Here is a 23,163-nt window from a genome sequence, read left to right as displayed (position 1 = left end):
CCAACGTCTTTTTTTTCATTTTAACTCCATAATTTAATATGGAACCCATTACTGTAAAAAACCCGTTTTCACGAGTGGATTTTTTTAGAAGACCTTTTCAGTCAGTTTTTAAGGTATGCTTCTGCAAAGTGTGTCTTTTTTTTATTTTTGCTTTTATCGAAATCTGTAAAGCTTGTCTTCCAGCCTTCCAACCTGACGCTCCATGTAAGACCTTTTTTTTTTCTTTACATTCTTTTCCAAATTAGGCCAGCGAAAAAAATAACTGACTCTTGTCATTAAAAACAACATCAACAAAAACATTCATTATTATCAGTGCTATGAACATAATACCCTTTCTTTTCTTCTTCTTTTTTTATACTAGTGGTTGGATGGCTTTCTATCGCGCATGCGCACACAGGCACTCAGGTGCGCGAAAACGAGTGAGGTCACATTCTTGAGGTTATATGCTTTATTTTTTGACGTCGTCCTCACTCACAAACGAAGTCGACAGCAGGTGTAGCCGAAGCATCGACAGGTATTTTTATGGAAACATGAGCGCTTATTTCACTCATGAGAGTCATGAGAGCTGTTTTCCTCCTGTTCATCTTTGGGGGGCTGAATTTATCTACAGGTATGTTTGCGGTTTCGTATCCCGACTTTATGACTTTAATGTTAATGTGCTTAAATTAATGACGTGGCAGCGAAGCAGGGGCGTGCAGAGGTTGGGGGACAACGGGCAAGGGTCTGAGGGGGTGCTTATACCCCCCGTTGACCAGATTGTTGAGGGAGGGCAGCATGGTTGACAATCATGCACTCACAGAAATATTCAAAGCCTAACTTAAGGAGATAGCTCTGTTTTTTGGACATGAATATGTATGGCCGGTTTTGGTCGAAACAAAAGTAGTCCGGCAAGTTGGCTGGGTTCACAGAAATAAAGCGTTTTTCTTAAAAAAACAAACAAACAAAGTAGGTTTCAAAGAATTTGAATCGCAAAACTGCACTTAAAAAAAATACCCCCGAACTATCCCTTTAAGATTTATCGGTATGTAATTTTTTTTAATATAACAAATTCCTATTTACTTTTATTCAAAACTTGTTTGGTATCAACAAAAGGCAAAACAAATAAAAATTTAAAACTTTTTTTGAATAATGTTATTTGCATTGCTTTTTCTATATGCAAATGGTGAAAAAAATCAATGAGTCATTATTTCACGAACATAACTGCTTGTTTTATTTTAAGGCTATTTGGGCCGGCCCTAAATTGTAATCCTTTTTTTTTTATTTTTTTTTTTAAATAACCCTAATAGTGCTGGAAATAAGTACACAAATATGACTGTGAGCTTCTAATCCCATAAAAAGTTTTTTTTTTTTTTTTTGTTCACCACCGCAGGCTCATTCCCTCCTCCGAGCCCCGTTAACGTCACATTCTCATCGGTAAACCTGCGGAATGTGCTCAAATGGGACCCGGGGCACGAAACTCCGGCTGACACCCGTTACAGCGTGGAGTTCGCATTGTAAGCAACGTTAACGTTTTACCAACTCCCCATATATGCGCCGAGCAATTTGCCTTCATGACCACCTTTCCTCATCAGCTACGGCGACAACGTGGGGGGAAACCAGGGCAACTGGCGGCCCGTGCAACGGTGCCGGCAAACGGAAATGACACAGTGCGACCTGACGCGCGAAACGTGGGACGCGGAGCATAGCTACTACGGGCGGGTGCGTGCCGTGGGTTCCGCTCCTTCAAAGTGGATCAGGACTCGCATGCGCTTTGTTCCGAAGGTGGACAGTAAGTTGAACTACATCAATTGAGATGTAAACACGTAAAGGTTTCTGTTGTTGTTGTTTTCGTGCGCAAGGTTTTGAGAGAGGGCCTGATTGCACGAATCATTCATTGTACGTTTATGTGCCCCTGTGTTGTGGCTGGATTGTTATTCTTATTCTCTTTATTTCTATCGTGTCAGGTTACTTTAATAGATTGTGTTAACAGTGACTCATTTTTTTTAGTCATCTTAGATTACAGCGCATACAATGGACAATTTCAATGGTTATTTTTTTGACATTAATTTCTATAGAACAACCAATGTGCTGGGTGTCAGGAATAACTTGATTCCCAGGGCATTGTGCCAGTAAGCATTCTAGGAGCATATGAGTTCTGAAAACAGAAAAAAACGTGTTTTTTTTCATTATTGTGAAAAAAATAATCATCCTGACCTACAAACTAAAATGAGATGATTATATCTATTTAACACCCAGCCCTACTTATACTAAAAGAAAATAAAGCTTCATGAAGCATTTGCGATATTTTTTACTCCTCTAGATGGTGCTAGTGCAATGGAAATTGATTACATTTCCACTGCATCTTTAAACAATGAGTGCCATCTAGAGGAGTCAAAAAACATCACATGAAGCTTCATTTTCCCACCACTAACCAACTATTATGTATCTTTTTTTCCGACAGCAACCTTTGGGAAACCTCAGATCTCGGTGGAAGTGAAGGACAAACACGCCATCGTCTACCTGTCAGGTCCAATCAGATATCAGGCGGACCATCATGCCCCGCCCATTTCCATGGCGTTGCTCTATCCGCAGATGCACTACAATATATCTGTTTTCAATTCCCGCCAAAAGAGAGTGGTAAGTAGAAATTATTACTACTATTATTATGAGTGTGTCGACATTGGTGTTGACTTTGGGTTTGAAACATCTTTTATGACACAAGTCCTGGATTTTTTTTCCCCCCTGACAAACCTCACATGTACTGTTTCTAAAAGCTCCTTTTACTAACAACAAAAAACTTGCGTTGTTTCTTGGCAGCACCATTTTCCAGTCACATCGAGCCCTTTCAAATATGAACTGTTGGATTTTGAGACAGAATATTGCTTCTCGGCTAAGGCCAGATTCATCTCCTTGGACTTTAAATGCCACCAGTCCGAGATGCTTTGCATCACCACCGGCAAAGGTACAAACTAACTGTGTTTGTTTCTTTGTCACCAGAATGGAGAATTTGAAAATCTTGCGTCTAAGAAGACCGTTACGAGTTGTGACCTCACTTTATTTCCCCAGATCCGATCCCCGTCCAAGTGCAGATGGCGATTTTTGGTATTGTGGTTCCATCACTCTGCATGTGCATCTTCCTGGTGGTCGGCTACATCTTGTATCATTACCTGATGGGGAACGGACGGAAAAATCCCATTACACTGGTAAAGTACTTTTGAAGATGATAATAATACATAAGTCAGGTTTCCATCCAATTGTTTAGAATTTTTTAAGCAAATTTACTGAAAATGCGCAAAACAGAAATGTAACTTATGCCCGTTTCCATCCGTTCTTTTTTTGCGAATATTGATAGGAGACTCCGCCGCTGTAGGTGGCAGTATACGCCGTAGAGATGTGATCTACCAGTAATTTAGAAGAAGTAGATGACCAGGAAGCGATTGCGCCGTGCGATGGCGTCGTATGAGTTTGCTTTTGTAATTCTTAATAAAACTTAGGGTTTGCTGTTTTCCATCTAAAATAGGATTAATATTTGCTACTTTCATTAATTACAAAAATATTTCTGTTTTGTCGTCCCCCCAAACATATCTTACTTTATCGTCCGACATTGCTTTGGGACGTACAAACGTGCGACGTGTATCCGGTCTTTCCAGCGGTTATTTGCAAAACCTGTTCCGGAAGTGTTTCCATAGCCAAAATTATCATTTTCCTTTTTTCGCTACGCTTCAAAATCCACCTCCTCTAAGCGTGAAAACGTTTTTTGCAAATTTTGGGCCCTTTTTCGAATTTCGAGCGTTTCCATTCAGTTTTATTTTCGCATTTCTTGAAAATTCTAATAAAAATGGGTGGATGGAAACCCAACTGCAGTTTCCAAAGCTTGTCACTAGTACTGAGACTAAATTATTTTAGTTTGGACCTGGACCTGGATTCGCCACGTCTGCCACTGAAAAACCTGCGATGCCGTCTTCTCACACAAATCCGTCTTTTTACCTTTCAGGACGTCGCTCCTTTGCGCCTTCAACTCAACGAAACTTTACTGCGTGACCCCATCACGCACGTAAAGCCCCCCTGCTACTCGGACAACGACGATGACGACAACAACGCCTCAGACTGCGCACATTCCAGTGCCGTCCAGCCTCAAGAACCACCACCAGTGCCTGAAGAACACAGCGATGACTCTTTGAGCTATGGCGAGGTCGGGGTGGCCATGGCGAATGTCGAAGGACAGTGCGACGCCCACCCTGAAGAGTTTGGCCTTGAGACCGCCACCCTTTCCGCCACTCAGTGGTACTTGCCACAGGAGGAAAATGTGACCCAATCTCAGACCGACTTTCCAACGATGTATTTGGCGAATACGGCGTCAAATGATTTAAGAATGCCCGTGACGGAGATGACCGTGAACCCATACCGGCCGCGTGGGGAAGCTATGCAGGGTGTGCTACCCACCTTCACCCCCTACACCGTCACCTCAAACATAACCGCTGAAAACTATAGCGTCCTCGTGTCAACGGGAGCGGGACAAGACGAGGAGGGAGCGCCGCTTTGCGCCGAATGCGACCCTCAGATGGTGCTGAACCAGGGCGAAGGAGAAGGGCGCGGCAAGAAGGTGGCAAAGCAGGATCTGAGGTTGGAAAGGGTTTTTGTCAAGGAAGCGTCACAAGAAATGGAGGCGCCGCCGCAGGGGGCCGCCGCAAGCTGCGAAGTGGATGACATGGCAAGAAAATGGGGCTTGGTCTTCAAAGACAATGAGTAGCTTTTCCTTCGCACGTGGACCTGTCACATGAGATCTTCTTCTTGGACTTGTAGTGCGTCTAGATAAGCCTGTTTCACGAAGATTTTTTTCCGCAAAACTGCCGCAATCACAAGTGTAACAGAAATCTTTTAGTTAGAACAAAAAAATCACGATATTGGGCTTCCAGCAAGCGGATTATTAGATGTTTAGTGTTAAGAGTTGCAGCCATTGTATATTTTATGATAGAGTATTCTATTGATTATCCTATCGATTATTTAAAGTAATGGGATAATAATGTGTTTTTGATCATTAAAGCCGAAAGTCACGTCTTATTTTTGTCCATTTGGACTTGTCATCAATCTTCACATACTAGTGTAGTATCTGTGACTTTGAGTGTGTATGGCTTTAAAAGGCGGGGCCTGGCCTAGTGAGTGAAGAGCGCGTCGTCAGCGAATTAGTGCTGTCAAAATTAATTGACAAGTAATTAATTATCAAATGAATCGACAACTATTAAGTACGATATGACCACCAATCACTGGTTAATAAACAGTAATTAGGGAAAACAATATTTTTGTAATGCACTTTAATTCAAAAGTAAGATGAATCAGATTAGTCGATTAATTGTTCGATAGATTAATCGATTCTAAAAATATCTGTGTGTTGAGAAAGTCAGCGCGAGTTATGGAAGTGGACACCGGCCGCTCGAGATTGAATGCGCGTTTGGATGGGATATGTGTTTGTTTTGTTACCGTTTGTTCCAGACGTAGCAAATCCAGGTCCACAAAGTAAATACCCTGCCACAGTTTGGCTTTAGCCCTTGGTGCTAGCAAGCTAGCTAGCTTCTCGCAAGTAAACGAGCACCATGGGAGCTAGCGAGGGAGCTAGCTAGCTAGCACCAGGGGCTAAAGCCAAACTGCGGCAGGGTTTTTACTTTCAGGACCTGGATTTGCCACCTCTGGTTTGTTCTACTCTGTCCATCCTTGATCACTTGCTGGGAAATTACACTTTACGTTATAACTAGCAACGGTGGACTATACACTGGTATCGACAGTATTAAATTAGCTAACATCGAGAAGCTGTCTTCTGTGTTGGCGACGTGCTGTTGTGGTACACTTGCACTTTATTTCCATACTTTAAGTGTGAAACTATCCCAAATTCGGGCCATTCTCTGTCTTTTGCACACTTTTCCTGTCATGTCAATATCGCGCCAACTTATTTCTACACAAAAAGGTGTTTACAACTGCGGTAAAATTAGTCCGTGTGGAAAAATGCTTCCTGCGAAGCTTCTTTTTTGTAAGTTTGACACCTCTGATCTGTTTTTATTCAATTCCCTCTTTATCCACCTGAACCAAGTTTAATTAAACCCTGCGTTTTTCTTCTTCTTTTTTTGGGCGTCAACCATTTACACACAAATTATCTCTTGGCGAATGTAGTCATGTACAGAAAATAGAGCACTTTGTACTGTTAAGTTTATAATGTTACTGCCTTTCGTGGCAACAGTCAATTTGGCCAAAGGTTTCCGAAAATAGCACACCCTTTACCATGCAGCCAAAGTATGTGGCATGCTGCCACATAGCACCAATTACAGTCGCCAGACGGCTTCTTTTTTTTTTCTTTCTGCTGTGTCACCTTCATTATGTGATTTATCATAAGAGTGACAGGTCAAACATTTGGACTTGCTGTCTTCGTGTACCTTTTTGGTTATTTGTTATTTTCAAACACCAACTGGTATCATCATGAATGATGGTCTCATTGTTTGCTCAAAGGTTCTTTTCTTGTTATATCCAAAAGCGATAATGTGTCGTGAGAAGGAAGTCACTAAGGTATTTTGGCAGTACACCCACTCCACCCAGTAGTTTCAAAGTGTTGAAACCACATAGCATTTGCATTATGAAGTCGTCTCAAACTAAATGGAAAATGTACAATATCACTTGTGCAGCTTTTATGTCTTTTGGACTTTATCTCAACATTAATAAAGTATTTATCTGTCAATTGTCACACAAGTGGTTCCTGTAATTTAAAAAAATATATTTTTATACAATTATTTACTGTAATTTTTTACTACACATTACTACTGTAATTATTTAGTTTTTCATTTCGATTTGTGTTCTAAAAGTTTTTGACCTATTATGAATAGCTTTAGAAATGTTTGCTATACAAAGAACTCATAACTGTAATGATGACTTTACTCGTGCTCGTTAACATCGCGTTCCGACTTGCGTGCGCTTTTTTTTTTGTTGCCAGAAAGCGAGTCAGCTGCTGTTATACATACCGCTCTCCGTCTGTAGGTGGCGCACCATTTCTCGGCTCCACACGCTGCCGCAACACTGGGAGGGGCCACAAGGCCGCCCGCATGCCACTTCCGGTGGGCTCGGGTTTCCCAGCGAGTCGGCATTTAAATACGAGCTCCGGAGGAGGGGGAGAGAGAGAGTGACCGGCTGCCGCCCCAAATCTCTCCGACATACTAAAGATCACCTCGTTGTCGTTCGATGACTGTCATTTTCAAACGACACAAATCTACTTTTATGAGCGTGTTTTGACATCTAACGGTGGTGCTGGTGGAAGGATAACGGCGGCTGACAGCATAGCGACAGCTCAGTGCATCATTGATGGGATTCCTGTGCTCGCCCACGGCCTCATAGCGGCATTATTGCGCTAGGACGATATCTTTTATTTTGTTTTTTATTTTTTTTACAACAGTGCAACATATTGTATCAAATCGCTTAGGCAAAGCTGTGTTTTTGACCTTTTTGGAACATCAGGAGCTTGGAAGAAGCTGAAAGAACCCGGATGAAGAGAATGCAATTAGAGTGTCGTCTGTAATTGGCACAACACAAAACATCTTGACAGCTTGGGTATTGACTTTTTCCCCTCTTCTAATATGCATCGAATTATCTGCCTAGAACCACACCCAACATTTATTTAAAACAAACTGTTATTCTTTATAATAATAATAATATCAGATATTTGCCATTTAAATTACTTTTGTTGTTGTTGTTGTTGCAAAGCAAAACATAAGACATCTCTGTGTTGTGCTTAGTGACCCCAGTTGGACACCCTTTTGATTACTTTTGAGGCATGGCTCATATTTGAAGAAGCCATCCACCCTCTGTGCGCCCTTAAAGACTTAGGACTCACCAGCCAGCAGACCACAAGAATCAACCAGAAGAAGCTGCAGCGGCAAAAACAAGTGCAGCCATCATGTTCAGCTGGCTGGGAGGCGACGACCGCAGGAAGAAGGAACCCGAGGTCTTCCAGACGGTCAGTGACGGTCTGAAGAAGCTCTACAAGACCAAGCTGCTGCCGCTGGAGGAGAGCTACAAGTTCCACGAGTTCCACTCGCCGGCGCTGGAGGATGCTGACTTTGACAACAAGCCCATGGTGCTGCTGGTGGGTCAGTACTCCACGGGCAAGACCAGCTTCATACGGTGAGAAGAACACAAAACACACGCACACAAATTGGATCAAATGGAGTTCATTAAATGAAGACACACCCAACTGACTGTTCTCCTCTTGGGTACTTCAGTTTCCTGCCACATTGCTAAAACATGCATGTTTGATTCACTGAAGATTAAATTGTCTATAGAGTGAGGAGCCGATATTTTGAATAATTTTTTGTAGCGACGACAAGTTAACCAATGCCTGATAAAACTAAAATAAGGGGGGAAAAATCCCTCTGCCACATTTAATTATAATTTTTTTTGCTATTTGGAGTAGGGCTCTTGCCCTGGCCTCATATAAAGTATATTAGGGGTGTCAAATTTAGTGCGTTAATTTTGAGTTAGTTTAAAGTTTCTTTAACGCCACCATTTTTTTTTTATGTGCTAACTTGGAAAGCCTGTACTGGGGGAATTTCCAGTCGCAATGTAGCAGACACATCCATGTCAAAATTTTACGGTAATACATTTAATAATAATTTATATGTTTGGGGAGAGTGAGGTCAAGTTGTATTTTACAATTTTGAGAATTTCACAAGTTACTTAATATGTAAAGAAAAATGCACTGAGCTGTCACCAATGTCTTACAAATGCAATTATGCCATCTAGTGGCAAAAAAATTACCTCAACACAAATCAATAACACACTCGTTTTTTAAAGTACAGTACATCTTTTTAATTTTAACTCAATTTTACGATTATAAAATTACTGTATCAGTGACTAAAAGATGCTGCCATATTTCTATTAGTTTAACATTTTTTCACATTTTATTGTACATTTAGACAGATAGAAAAATGTGTGATTAGTCATGCGATTAATTAAGATTAAAACATTTAATCACCTATTTTTTTTTAATATATTAATACTTTTTGTGACATTTGTCTTTGGTGGGGCGTGACATTTTTCACATCTAAAATCCGTTTGAAAATGTTAGTTGATCCCCAAATGGATCCACTTTTTTTCAGCTATCACTTTTAAGCATTGCTTTCTTGAAACGCGCTGTTGGTCGTTAATTTTAATGGAGCACAAATCCCAACTGGCGAGTGGGAAGACGATTGGTCGACAGACCCGGATGTCTGAGCTCACGCCGAGCCGACCGTCCCCGAGGCTCGAGGAAGCCTTGGGAACATCAGTGCGGTGTCAAGGACGGGATGACGCTCAGATTAGGCTCGCCGATTTTTGAAAGCTCGGCCGTCTTCAAATGTCACTTGCAGTTGATTTTTTTTTTTTTTGGACCAACGCTCCGAAACCCCCAGTCAGCAGCCTGACCAGTGACATTTTAACACAACATTGAGGAATGTCCAAAATGCTCGGTAACCTTCGGTCAGGCCAAGATGCAGTCACACTGAATGAGCAAGTTTTCCTTTGCGAGCTTTTAAGCACGGAACATAAAGCAAACCTCAAAAGGAGGATATATGCTTAGCATGAGGCGCTATCAAAAAGTGGTACGCAGTCGTACGTCTGCGTTACACAACCTGTCAGCAGAGATGGCTCCACCAGGCACTGCTTGCTCCTCAGCAAGGTGTGTGTGTATGTTTAGATTATATACTTATATGTGTGTTCATTGAAAAAATGGGGAGGGGCATCCTTACATCTGCTAACACTTAAAACACTGACAGGAGAATTTATAGTCGCCTTCAACGCCGTAAGTCACACACCGGCTTGTGTTTACAAGACAACATAGTAAGATCATCCTGCCACTCGTAACATGCATGACGGTCGATGGATGGGACGATTCCAAACTTGACCACCGAGAAATCGTTTTTTGGGAACTTTCTTCACCTCCCAACGGACATGTGATCAAGTTGGATGGACAGTAGATACTGGGCTAAATTCTTGCTGAGCTTTGCAGCTCTGGAATTCCCCTGCGCCGGTACTGCCAAAGAAACAAAATGTTTAAATTTTTATTTTTTTACTCAAACTGGTTTGTCACCAAGAAATTCTGGTTTGACCACCAAGAAAGAAGATTTCTTAAAAGATCTCCTTGTTGTCGCTATAAAGAGCATTAGCTCACGTTGGGAGGATCTGCCGGGGATTAAGCTGATGTAGCCACTAAAGCCGAGTCCAGCCATCTGCTCAAGGTTGAGTGGGAAACTGGGAAATTTGCAAAGTACGACTAAGAGAAATGTGCTTGTTTGGCCTAAATAACAACATTTAACATAAATGACTTTTGGGTTAAATCTATTCTAAGGACTTGGTATTAGGCTAGATTTCAAACAGGTTGCATTCTGGCTCAGCTGCTTCAATATATAATTAGAACTCATTTCAAATTAAAAACGGAATTCTTATCACTTGTTATACTAGCTTTGCGCTATTGTTAGCTATTTTTCATTGTAATGCTTTCAGGCTGGCCTTTGTGAGCCACAACAACTTCCTGGGAGAGTCAAATGACGCAAAAACAATTGCTGATGACAAATTCTGCCTTGCAACAAGCTGCAAATGGGTCACGTGACTCAGAAAACCAAGCCAGGCTTCATCTGCCTTACCCCAAAAACAAAACGAGTGATTATCAAGACTACTGCTTGCTGTCAAGTCAAATCTCGTGATACATTCACGCTCCGACATACTTGGCCTTCCTCTTCTCAGCACTTAGTTACAAAAAAGAAATTCTGCACAAAACACAGAATGTGAGCATGAAACAGGTGACGTGATGGTCGCCAGATGTTAAAGTGGAAGTCAAATTTAAACATTTCTTGGTAATAATATATTATACGTGACCTCACTAGTCTAAACATTACATTTGTGGAATATGAGTTATGGAGCAAAATCCATCTGTTTTTAATCCATTTTAGGGGCGGCCATTTTGCCACTTGCTGTCGACTGAAGATGACATCACAGTTGCTCAGGGCTCAGGCGACGACCAATCAGATCTCACCTGTTTTCTGAAGCAGCGCTGTGATTGGTTGTCACCTGAGACATGAGCAACATTGATGTCATCGTCAGTCAACAGCAAGTGGCAAAATGGCCGCCCCCGAGATGGACAAAAAAACGGCTGGATTTTGCATTAACCAGAATACCATACTTAGACTAGTGGGGCTGCATAGAACATATTATTGCCCCCCAAAAATTTTGGGGTTGACTTTTTCTTCATTACTGCCCTCTAATGGTGAAGTTTTGAGTTTCAGCCAAGCAAAACTTGGAAAAACTTGTGGTCGTCGTTACTCCCCCACCCCCCCCCCCCCCCCCCCCCCTGTACGTTTCACTTTGAGTTTAAAGTTGGAGAACTTTCCCCAGAGCCCAACTTGGAAGAACGAGCGCTCACATCTTATCAAAGGCATCACTGAACGCCTCACTTGTCCCACAGCTACCTGTTGGAGCAGGATTTTCCCGGGATGCGCATCGGCCCCGAGCCCACCACGGATTCCTTCATCGCGGTGATGCACGGCGACACGGAGGGCGTGATTCCCGGCAACGCTCTTGTGGTGGACCCCAAGAAGCCTTTCAGGAAGCTCAACGCCTTCGGGAACGCCTTCCTCAACAGGTTTGCCCCTCGGCCATGTTGTGACGCTGTCACGCCAAGTATGTAAAGTGGTAGGTGGCAAGCGAGCTAAAGTGAGAATCCGCAGCACAGCGCTACATTCCTTTGTGATTGATTTTCCTTGCACTCACCAGTCAGGTTTTGCCCGACCTGCTGGCGTCATGTGTGATACATATGTAGGTCATGCCACAGGGAAAGAAAACACGTGCTAGGATCAAATTAAAACTGCTGGCAGTGATGAACAGGCCCTCACAACCTCTTTTTTTTTTTTAATGGTGAAAAGATGACTTGGGCACTATACTCAGCCCACTTTTCTTTGCGATATGTTCAATGTGACCTCACTAATCTAAACACGGTATTTTGAGTAATATTGTATTTTTGTATTTAGAATTAAGCAGACTAATCTATCTATTTTCATCCATCTCAGGGGGCTGCCATTTTGGCCTTATACCGCCCTCTGCTGTCCAACAAAATTGAAGTTAAAGTGCCCTCGGGCTCGCTAAAAACAGGTGAGCCGTCCGTGATGTTCGCAAATCGAGCCCAAAGGCAGTTTGACATTCATTTCAGTTGACAGCAGAGGACGTCTCAAGAACCCTTTCCCAAGAAGACACAGGAAGTCGGCAACTTTGGTCTGAGGTGGTCATAATTTGGGGGGGGGGGGGGGGGGGGTGGGATGTCAAAAATTCTGTCCCTAAAGTCAGTTTCAGAGTATAATTACATTTTCAGCATGAAATTTGGCAAGTCTAACCATGAGTGGACGTACAAAAAGTCCCCCAAAACCCAAACACTATTAAAGATATCAATTGCTATTGAGTTGAACTTGGGTGATACTGAATTGTGAAATGTTTTTGTTTTAGTCACTGCTCGTGGCTGGAACATGACGGCATTTTTTTGAAACTCGCCATGAAAGATAAAATCCTATTAACTTCTCGTGGTTGATGAAGGCCCTCCTGCCCTGCTGAAATTCAAAGACGCTGGCAGAAACGAACTTGGCCTCTGACACTTCTTTTCGAGTCTTCGATGAAACAAACTCAACAGTGCGGACATTTTTTGACGGACTCCGAGCATTGAGGCCGCATGGCTGTGAGAGTTCAGCGGACTAAAAAGATAGCGAGCAGCGATTGAAACGGTTAAGTGCAAGGTTGAGAGTATTCACACCTCCTCCCATGGAATACAGTATCCTACTGGGACATAAGAGGATCCACACACACACACACACACAAGATATTTTTGTGTGTGGAGAACAGAGGTCACTGTTTTCCTTGGAGCATATTTTGTGTTTACTTGGGATCTCCTTACCGGACAAAATGTGCGTCCCCTTTTTCAATTTGGACAAAATATCACATTTTTGTCCAGTGGTTGACTAAGACCATCCATTTCAAGTTAGAATATATTATCTTTTCAAATCAATATCAATAAATGATGTTCATCGGGAAGTACTGGTGATCTGTTGATGGTCAAATACATTTGATGCACACATGCCATGCATTATTACTGTACATTTATTTATACAGCTTACCGCTCGGTTTGTTTTGACACGTTTACAGTATCTTGGTTATTATCTGTGTGTGTGTTTAGGTTTGTGTGCGCCCAGCTGACTAACCCAGTGTTGGAGAGCATCAGTGTGATTGACACGCCAGGGATCCTGTCAGGGGAGAAACAGAGAATCAGTCGAGGTAAAACACACTGTCGCGACACTTCACCTATGGCTTTTTATGCTTGTGTGTGCGCGTGTGTATAATTGTGTTCATTCGCCAAACCCGTTGAGCTACCCAACACCCGACCCGTCCCATTGAATCCAACAATGTCAGCGTTTCAGGAGGATTATGTCCCTTTGGTTTCAAAGAACAGGAAGTAGCGTCCAAAATGAGCTGTGATTGGGCACGTGCTTGTGGTCTCGCATTCTTGCGCGCACACACGCACGCACGCATTTGAGACCCTAATTGTTCAATTTGTCGTCTCATGAGGTTTCGCAAAGCTTTTTTTGGAGTGTAATTTACTCCTGAGCCATTGTGAATAAAAAAAAGGCCAGTGGTAAATGTCTATTTGTTAAGTGGTCAAGACATTGCGAGAAGCTAAAGATGCTAAGCTAATAGTAATACATACTAACAGAACGTTTCACATTTTTTTTTAACCTAATTCTGGTTACTTAATTCTGTCTGTTAGCGAGAGCCACTACATCGTGATAACTTACATTGATGTTTCTGCATTTGGCAATTTATTATTATATTATATTATTAGGATGGAATTTTTTTTAATGGGCTTTAGGTGAACTGATGAATACACACACACTCGCACGCATGCACGCACACACACACGCACATACACATACAAAAAAAAAATGTATATATATATATATATATATATATATATATATATATATATATATATATATATATATGTGTGTGTATATGTATATATATATGTATATATATTTAAAAAATAATAATAATAAAAAAACATTTCTTATAATTTTTTTTATTTATTTGTAAAAAAAAGAACGTTTCACATTTTGTATTGAAATAAGATGAGTTTAGTGTATGTAATATATACAGTAACATTAGCGAATAGCAACTTGGAAATAAATACATTTTGTGTTGAAATCTGAACAGCAACATTACCACACCTGGTATACAGCTATAGATGCTAAGCTAATGCACAAGCTAATACAATTTATTAGGGTTATAATAATAACATGTCTTGAAATATTTTGTATATCATTTTAGTGTGGATAATGTTTACATTCCATTCCATTTGTGCCAAGGCTAGCTCACAAAACACACAGTACAAAGCTAAATATGCTAAGCTACTGAACCTACATGACGTGGTTTGTGAATGTCTGTCTGTCTGTAAGATCAAGTTTTTTGTTTTTTTTAAAGTGCAATCCTGATTTTAGAATTTAAAATCTGAGCAGTCACATTAGCGCTGAGGCTAGCACTCACACAACACATAAGTAGTGCGTCCTGGCTGTTCTGCAAATAATTGGATTGTTAAAGGAGGCGATCTGGGGCCCGCCATGACCACAACAAAGAAACTCTATGCTGGGTACAAACCACCGTACCATTTTATATAATCCAGTAATACTAATTACGTAAAAAAAAACTTTTGTATTAGTGACCAAACATTACGCATACCACAGCACAGGGACATATAAAAGGCAAATAGCAATTCCCATAATCCTTTTCAGTCTCCTGTGGCATTCCAAACACTAAATGGCGGCATTGCCATACCAACGGCCGTCATGGACAAAAGAAGCCGGATAACCGAAAACGACACTATTTCTTCCGCTTACACATTCGCCAAATGGTTCTCAGGCATGCAATTTCTCTTCATGTTTTATTTTACATTCCTGCCTCTCTTGTCTTACTATTTCTTTGGTCTCTATGCACCCCTTTTTGGTGTATGTGTGCACCCTGTATGTGTGTCCAGAGGAGGAGTTATCAGGCTATAGCTGCCTCCGTAGATGTCCTTATGGAGGTATTGTCTGTTGGATGTCAACATACTGCTAAACCAGCAGTTAACAATGTGATACTTTGGGGAATTTGGGGAATCTTGTCACATGGGTTGCAAAAATACAATAATAATTTTTTTTTTTTAAAAAAAGAGAGTCAAACTAAAATTGCAAAACCATGTACAGATTTTACTCCACCAAATTCACATTCTTGGGCAAACCATCAAGGCGTCTTGTCGGTTTTGCGCAAGAAGCCGCACATTAACATTAAAAAAAGCTTGGTTGCGGTCCCTTGGTATTAAACATGCTAATGAGTTTGACTTTGCATGGTTTGCCAACTTAAGTCTGCCATTTTCATCCAATTTTTGAATTCATGTTGCAAAATGGTCTTCTAATAATTGCGTCAATGGTGACAAAAAATGATGATTCATGACTTTGTGTGTAAAAAGTGGTGACTTTTTTTTTTCTCTCTCTCTCTCTCTCTCTCTCTCTCGCTCTCTCTCGCTCTCGCTCTCGCTCTCGCTCTCCAGGCTACGACTTTGCAGCCGTCCTGGAGTGGTTTGCCGAGCGCGTGGACCGGATCATCCTGCTCTTCGACGCTCACAAATTGGACATTTCCGACGAGTTTTCTGACGTGATAAAGGCGCTGAAGAACCACGAGGACAAGATAAGGTACGTCAAGATGGGACTTTTGTGCCGGCGCATCAAATAAAACCACAATTTCTGTTTCATTTTGTCATCAGAGTGGTGCTGAACAAGGCGGACCAGATCGAGACTCAGCAGCTGATGCGAGTGTACGGCGCGCTCATGTGGTCACTGGGAAAAATAGTCAACACACCTGAGGTAAACGTCTGTTAACGGTAGGCTGAAGTGGGCGGGACAGTAGCAATGACCTACATTTGCAACTTCAATTGGAATATTGGACTTTAAGAAAACCAGTTGAACCCCTTACGAGCAGCACTTGGCATCTTGGTGCCAGGGAAACAATTTGAAGTGATTGGAGGAGCGCCATTTAGATAAAAATAGTACTTTGCCACCATCTTGTGGCATCTAAAGGCAAATACAAACCCTGTTGGGGGTGCATCAATTACTCACAGAGGATCACTTCATAAGTTCATTTCATAGTATTTTTTATTGGCTACACTAGTTCCAATATGGATGTAAGATTTTTTTCGTCCAATCGGATTGCTGCCAACTAATCAGATTTAAAGTCAACCTTAAACATTCTTGACAATGTTATATGTGACCTCACTAGTCTGAACATGACATTCTGATTAATATTACATTTTTGGAATTTTAGTTATGAAGCAAAATCCAGCCATTTTTTATCCATCTCAGGGGGCGGCCATTTTGCCACTTGCTGTCGACTGAAGATGACCTCACAGTTGCTCAGGGCTCAGTTAACAGCCAATCAGAGCTCACCTGGTTTTTTTTGAAGCTGAGCTGTGATTGGTTGTTACCTGAGATCTGAGCAACATTGATGTCGTCTTCACTCGACCGCAAGTGGCAAAATGGCCGCCCCCTAAAATGGATAAAAATGGCTGAATTTTGCTGCGTAACTCATATTACAATATTAACCAGAATACTGTATTTAGACTAGTGGGGCTGGATAGAACATATTGTTTGGGTGGGTTGACTCAACTGTGACGATCTGCACACTTTATTACATTTAAAAATCTGCATATTCTAGTTGAACATGAGAGAAAATCTCCCTTTTGTGTCCGTCCGGCAGGTGATCCGCGTGTACATCGGCTCCTTTTGGTCGCACCCGCTGCTGATTCCTGACAACAGGAAGCTGTTCGAGGCCGAGGAGCAAGATTTGTTCAAGGACATCCAGTCGTTGCCGCGGAACGCTGCACTGAGGAAGCTCAACGATCTAATCAAGCGGGCCAGGTTGGCAAAGGTAAAGTCGGCTACTTACACACACACAGAAAAATGCCAGATGTACATTTTGCGTGTTTCCAGGATAGAAATGTTTCCTCTTAGCGTTCAGCTGTTAGGACAAATGGGATCACTCCTCAGAATCAATGATTTCCTCTTTCCTGTTCGAGGACAGACCCTCAACGACTTGTCGGAAACACTTGAATGCACTTTTCCTGTTTGACAGATGATGTGTGCGAGTTTGTGTTGAGCTTCAAGGTCACGAGACAGACTTTGGGGAAGCGCTTTTATCTCGCTACGAATGAACAATTTCCCTCATCGACTTCTCAAACTGAGAGCTAATTTCGCTAGCCTGCGTCCTAAGCACGGTTATTATAGTTTGGCATTTTTCATTAACTCTTTGACTGCCAGACGTTTTCAGAAAAGGGATGCCGTGGGTGCCAGCCGATTTAAGCATTTTTGACTGATCTTTCAAGGTCCACAGAAAATTATGTGTTTGGACTATGGAAACACACATACTACCAAATGAAAGATTGGACTCTCATCTTTCATCAGAAAAAAAAGTTTGTATCTACCTTATTCAGTTTTTCAGTAATCAACAATAGAAAATGGTTAGTTTCACCTCTGTTTTGAAAAAAAAACGTCTTTTAACGTCTTTGGCACTCCTCCATAGGATTTTACTAAACGTTATTTAACGTTTTTGGCAGTCAAAGAGTTAAGGTTAGTTTTTATTTAGTTATGACTTTTCTTTTTTTTTCTTTTTTTATTCAGTCAGTTTACTTTTTAGAGCAGGTTTGTTTTTTTTAGTATTTTTTTTAAAAATATCAAACAATATCATTATTCGTAAAGGCTGAATTTTTCTATCGAATGTCATTAGCGTACTTCATGTCGTCGCTTTCCGTCGCTTTGTTCTCCACGCCGGCGTGGTCCTGATTGCATCTGTAAAATCCCGCCACGCAGGTCCACGCGTACATCATCAGCTCCCTGAAGAAGGAGATGCCGGCGGTGTTTGGCCGGGAGAACAAGAAGAAGGAGCTTATCGCCAGCCTCGGAGACATCTACAAGCGCATCGAGAGGGAACATCAGATATCGCCGGGAGATTTTCCAAATCTGAAGAGGATGCAGGTAAGGATGAGGAAGAGGAACTGTTTACCAATAGTTCACCATGATGTTTTTTTTTACTGCGGGTTACTCAGAACTCTTTAAAACGGGTACCTTCAACTCCTTTGTCAAAATAGACTCTTCCAAACAAATACTAGTAGTAGGTACAGTACAGCAAGATAAAAGACGCGTGAAAAGTATGTTGTGGATGTGTGCCGCCTCTGATAATGCTGTCCCCTTTCGTGGCATGGTTGTCATAAATGTGATATATTGGTGTGAAGGCTACGCTACAGATGTGCTGTGCACTTTTTATGACATGCTGGAGAGGCTTCCTGTGCTGTATGGGACTTGTTAAACTATGATGGTGTAATGTTCCAATACTTTTAGAGGGGACATATATATATATATATATATATATATATATACACATACTTTTTATTAACTCCTTCACTCCCAGTCATTTTCACTGAAGCAACCCCCTTCGCTCCCGGCTGTTTTACTGGATTTTGACTGATTATGCAAGGCCCACAGAATATTGTGTTCTATTGCTATAAAAACACGGAACCTATCAAAAGAAAGATGAAAGTTTCTTCTCTCATCAGGGGAAAAAAAAAGTATATGTCTATCTGTTTCCGTTTTGCAGCAATTAGCATTAGAATATAGCTGAGTTTCATCATTATTCACGTCCCTCCAAAAACAGGAGAGCTCAGTATTGTTCATTCGGTAATTTTACCGATTTGACATGTCATCAGCATTGCTCTCCCTTTTTTTATATATATATATATATATATATATATATATATATATATATATATATATATATATATATATATATATATATATATATATATATATATATATATATATTTTTTTTTTTTTGTATTTTTTTTTTTTTTGTATGTGGGTGAATATGTGTATTCTTATACTGTGCTGCCACCTGCTGGCCGTTTTTTTGTACTAACTACCATTGCTTAAAGCCACCTCTTCATGTCAGAAGCTGCAATCAAAGCCTTCTGTATGCTCAGGAAAAAAACATTTTAAAAGATGTGTAAATACGTTTTGGGACAAAATATTTTTAAAAAAAGTGCTTACGCGTTTTTGGGTTTGAATGAGTTAAGTACAAGTATTGAATCGGTGAATCTGCTTTCAATAGAGTCCATGTAAAGGACTCTGTAAACTTCCACCGAACTTGCCACTTTAGAGTGCCCCATTGTCGGCCATGAGTGTGCACACGGTGTGGTTGGAAAGGCAGAAAAGCGAGCACAGTGGAAAATAAGGGAAGAAAAAAAGTCAAAGACTGTAGAACTGGTGCGTGGACCAGGACTCTGCACTGATTTGGCTGCCTTGTTGTTGGCCATGAGTGCACGCGCAACATGGGGAGAGCGACGTAAGAGTCGGTTAGGAGAATTTTAGGTAGTTTCTCACTGTGTGATTTTGCATTTTGAAGCCTGATGTTACATACATACTTTTTTTTTTTTCATTCCAACTTGGCGGGGTTCTTATTAACAACACTCTTCTCTGCGGTGTGTCAAATTTAGAAGACTTTTCACTTTAACAGAGACTTTTAGGTACAGAATTTGAATACTTTTGCCATGTGTGCGCCTCCCTTCCAGGACCAACTCCAAGCTCAGGACCTCACCAAGTTCCAGCCCCTCAAGTCCAAGCTCCTGGAGGCAGTGGACGACATGCTCGCCCACGACATCGCCGGCCTGATGGTGCTGGTGCGGCAGGAGGAGACGCAGCGACCCAACCCGGTGGTCAAGGGCGGCGCCTTCGACGGCACGCTCAACGGCCCCTTCGGCCACGGCTACGGGGAGGGCGCCGGCGAGGGCATCGACGAGGCCGAGTGGGTGGTGGCGCGCGATAAGCCGGCCTACGACGAGATCTTCTACACGCTGTCGCCCGTCAACGGCAAGGTGACGGGCGCCAACGCCAAGAGGGAGATGGTCAAATCCAAGCTGCCCAACACGGTGTTGGGGAAAATTTGGAAGCTGGCCGACATTGACAAGGACGGCATGCTGGACGACGAGGAGTTTGCGTTGGCCAACCACCTCATTAAAGTCAAGTTGGAGGGACACGATCTGCCCACCGAGCTGCCGGCGCATCTGCTGCCGCCCTCCAAGAGGAAAATGCCAGAGTAAACGCGGCGGAGCTCCACGTCTGACGTCGCTAATCATTCAGAAACAGAAGATGAACACGTTTCCAGTTGGAATGGACTTCATAAATCCAGTCATTGATTGATCATGTCTTGAAGCGAAACATGATGTCAACTACCACAAAGTTGAACTTCAGGCACAACTCTTCGGATCAATTCATTATACAGTGAATCCCAGTTTATTGTGGGGGAATCGTTCCACATCAACTTGCGATAGGTTAAAATCTGAAATATAGTCAATATAACAAAGATAGTGACTTTCAACCCTAAAAAAAAATCTGCAGATTTTTGCAGATTTTTCTCTCTGTTGTAAAGTTAAATAGTAAATGACACAGTATTGTAAAGTAGCAGCAACACATACAAACAGAGCATACAACAATACCCACAGGGATGTATTCTCTCTGTTGGAATGAAACAACCATTACTGGACTTTTCAGTAGTTGGGCACCTTCTCTGCCTCTTCTTGCTCTTAATTACACTGCATTTCTTCCAGTAGAGCTCAAAGCTGCCCGGCTTATTGCGGCACAACATGGTATGCGACTAAAACGGGGGTTCACTGTATAAATATTTTTTTTTTTTAAAAGAATAACAATCAAAGATGTTTAGTTGAATGTTCATCCGTCATTTCAGTTCAGCTGAAAAACGCAAATCCCGATTGTGCTTGTGCGTTATCGGTGAAATGGGATAAGTCCGGTTCGGTATGATTTGGATTGTGGTGAGTTGGACGGATAGCATTAGCGACTTAGCATTAGTAGTTGATTGATTGGTTGGTTGGTGACCTCAGGTTGATTGGGTGCTGAAAAGTGGTTGACAACTGACAAATGTTGACAATTAAATCGAAAGGAAGTGCATTCCTGACCTGAACTAAACTGTAACGTAATGTACTGCTTAGACAATTGATCATCAATTGTACCAGTTAATCAGTGAAAGAGATTTTCCATCGCTAGTTCCCACCTAGTGGTACAGTTCAGTTTGCGACGGTTTGGAACTGTGAATCCAGATCAAGCTTGTGCTTCAAGTGCTGGCCGGGTTAGTCACGTCAACGGTGCGTCGTCATGGCAGTTTTTTTCCACCAATCAACAGATGGCGTTCTAGAATCTATACTGATGTAGCTGAACCGTGGAAGGAGAATTTCATTTCTGCGTGTGAAAACGGCAAGTATCAAAAACGAAGCTTGAAAATCATGACCAGTTACAAAGTTATCTGGATACTACTAACATCTTTCTTATGCCTACACATAACTACATAAGATATATCCACTTAGGGGTGCGCGCACTCGCAACTGACAATGAGGCACTCTAGAGCGGCCACATAAGCTATCTTAAAGGACGTTGCATTTTCGGGGTGGTAGAGCTAGCCAGCTAACCGCGCGTCAAAATTGCGCTAGATGAACGCGGACTCTGGCGAAGGCGCCCCCTTTTAGCCACGCCCCCCAAAAATGTGTATAAGGTATTTCGAAACAAATCTTTGAATTCACTTTACAGGGCGTTTAAAAACACTGGGAAAAATGTCAAAAATGGTGTGAACCGAACCCCCCCCCCCCTCCCAAAATAAAAACAACAACCTCAAAGGGTTCGAAAAGGAGGATTGCAGGGAAATGATGTCGTCTTAAATGTTCCAATGTTATACTGTGACTTTTATGTGTGCTGCTGGCGTGCTATTTTATTGTATGAGACCATTATGTATTATGCTAACTCTTCTAACCTTCCTCAGCGGGGCAACACACTTTTTTATTTTTATGAGGATAATTAACACTAATAACACTACACATTTATTGGAGCTATACCCATAATCATTGATGTTCCATTACTGTCGCAATATGCCACTATACTCTCCTTCACTCCACTTGAATGGACTCCGCTAGAATGTCAACATTTTAGCGCGACACGTTCACACAACACAATAACCGTTCGTGCGCGTCTCCTAATGTGAATGTCATGAAAATTGCTTGCATTCCAATCCACGTTTATACTGGATGTCTCGCTTCCGATCAGCACAATAAACTTCTTCGTGAACATGATCCATGTCTGAAACCTGTCTTTTTTTCTTTCTTTTTTTACACTATTGTCTTATGTAAATAAATTAAAAAAAATAAAAGCATGTAAGATGTACAATATAAAAGAAATGTGAAATAAACAGTAATTGGCAAATACTATTTGGAGATGCAACCCTGTCTGTCCTCTTGCATGGCACTTCCTGTCTCACCTTGACCATGACACCCAAAAATGGGACGTGTGTACAACAGATCAGTGTAATGTGCGTCCCAGTGGAACATAAAGTGGAAGCGTAGGGTTATTTTGAGGACGTGCATTTCCCGGAAAAAGGAGACAGTGAGACGGACTCGGATGAGATGAAATCTTATCTGTACCGTGATGGAAATAAATAAATAAATATATATATATATATATACATACATTTATATAAATGACAGTGACACAGGAATGTGTGATGAATGTGCCTGTTTGTGTGTACGAGGAAGCTATATATCTTATTACGTAAATGCACCCCCCACACACACAAACACACTATGAGAAGTCACGTAAATAGAAATAATCTGTTCCAGGGTCAAAATGGCCATTTCCAGCAAAAATGGCTGACTTCCTGTCTTTTTGGGCAAAAGTACTTGAAATGTTTTTTGTTTGTTTTTTAACTCTTGTAAGACATGCCTAACAAAATTTTAGTTGCTAAGTGAAAGAAGAAGAAAAAAAAAAAAGGCCACTTTCAACCAGAATGACCAAGTTGCTTTGTCCAGGGATGTGATTTGACCAAAGTGAAATTATCTGAAAATTTAGCCGGGGGCCTGGGGGCCGCTGGCACCCAGCTAGGTCCAGGGCAGTGCCCTGGTGGGGGGACAAGGGGGGCACAGCCCCCCGGAGCTCATGGGTTTTCCGTGTTTTTAAGTACTTTCAATGCACTTACATGACAAAGAAATAGACAAAACAACAGCATACA

The 23,163-nt window shown here is 41.6% G+C and overlaps 3 protein-coding genes and 1 long non-coding RNA gene across 7 annotated transcripts in view; 2 read left to right on the top strand and 2 right to left on the bottom strand.

Moving 5' to 3' along the window:
* The window catches only part of med23 (mediator complex subunit 23), a 22,535-nt gene extending 14,543 nt beyond the window's left edge, over positions 1-7,992 (bottom strand). For 2 of the 3 annotated variants that reach the window (XM_077553341.1, XM_077553342.1), the window contains exon 1: positions 7,847-7,983. The gene's annotated coding sequence lies outside the window, so the exon portion shown is untranslated. Of the gene's footprint in view, positions 1-3,032; positions 3,147-7,846 lie in introns of all 3 variants that reach the window. The other variant, XM_077553345.1, reaches the window with a different exon arrangement.
* Positions 429-5,040, top strand: il20ra (interleukin 20 receptor, alpha). Its single transcript, XM_077553348.1, has 7 exons — positions 429-610; positions 1,370-1,493; positions 1,572-1,768; positions 2,441-2,616; positions 2,797-2,941; positions 3,046-3,182; positions 3,974-5,040. Exons 1-7 carry the CDS (start codon positions 550-552, stop codon positions 4,727-4,729), a joined length of 1,596 nt encoding a protein of 531 aa, XP_077409474.1. The 5' UTR covers positions 429-549; the 3' UTR covers positions 4,730-5,040.
* On the top strand, positions 7,910-22,231 carry ehd3 (EH-domain containing 3). The gene is made up of 8 exons (XM_077553347.1): positions 7,910-8,136; positions 11,450-11,626; positions 13,202-13,299; positions 15,605-15,746; positions 15,818-15,917; positions 16,807-16,977; positions 17,916-18,080; positions 19,670-22,231. The coding sequence occupies exons 1-8, from the start codon at positions 7,910-7,912 to the stop codon at positions 20,195-20,197; spliced, it is 1,608 nt and encodes a 535-aa protein (XP_077409473.1). The 3' UTR covers positions 20,198-22,231.
* The window catches only part of LOC144039718 (uncharacterized), a 21,125-nt gene continuing 10,818 nt past the window's right edge, over positions 12,857-23,163 (bottom strand). Inside the window, exons 5-6 of one of the 2 annotated variants that reach the window (XR_013289523.1) lie at positions 17,838-18,013; positions 13,215-13,268 (exon numbers count right to left, since the gene is read on the bottom strand). This is a non-coding gene — a long non-coding RNA (uncharacterized LOC144039718). Of the gene's footprint in view, positions 13,269-17,837; positions 18,014-23,163 lie in introns of both variants that reach the window. The other variant, XR_013289524.1, reaches the window with a different exon arrangement.

This window comes from Vanacampus margaritifer, chromosome 19, assembly GCF_051991255.1.
Source record: "Vanacampus margaritifer isolate UIUO_Vmar chromosome 19, RoL_Vmar_1.0, whole genome shotgun sequence".
NCBI lineage: Eukaryota > Metazoa > Chordata > Actinopteri > Syngnathiformes > Syngnathidae > Vanacampus > Vanacampus margaritifer.
Note: the sequence above shows the minus strand (reverse complement) of the source record. Positions and strands in the feature narration are given on the sequence as shown.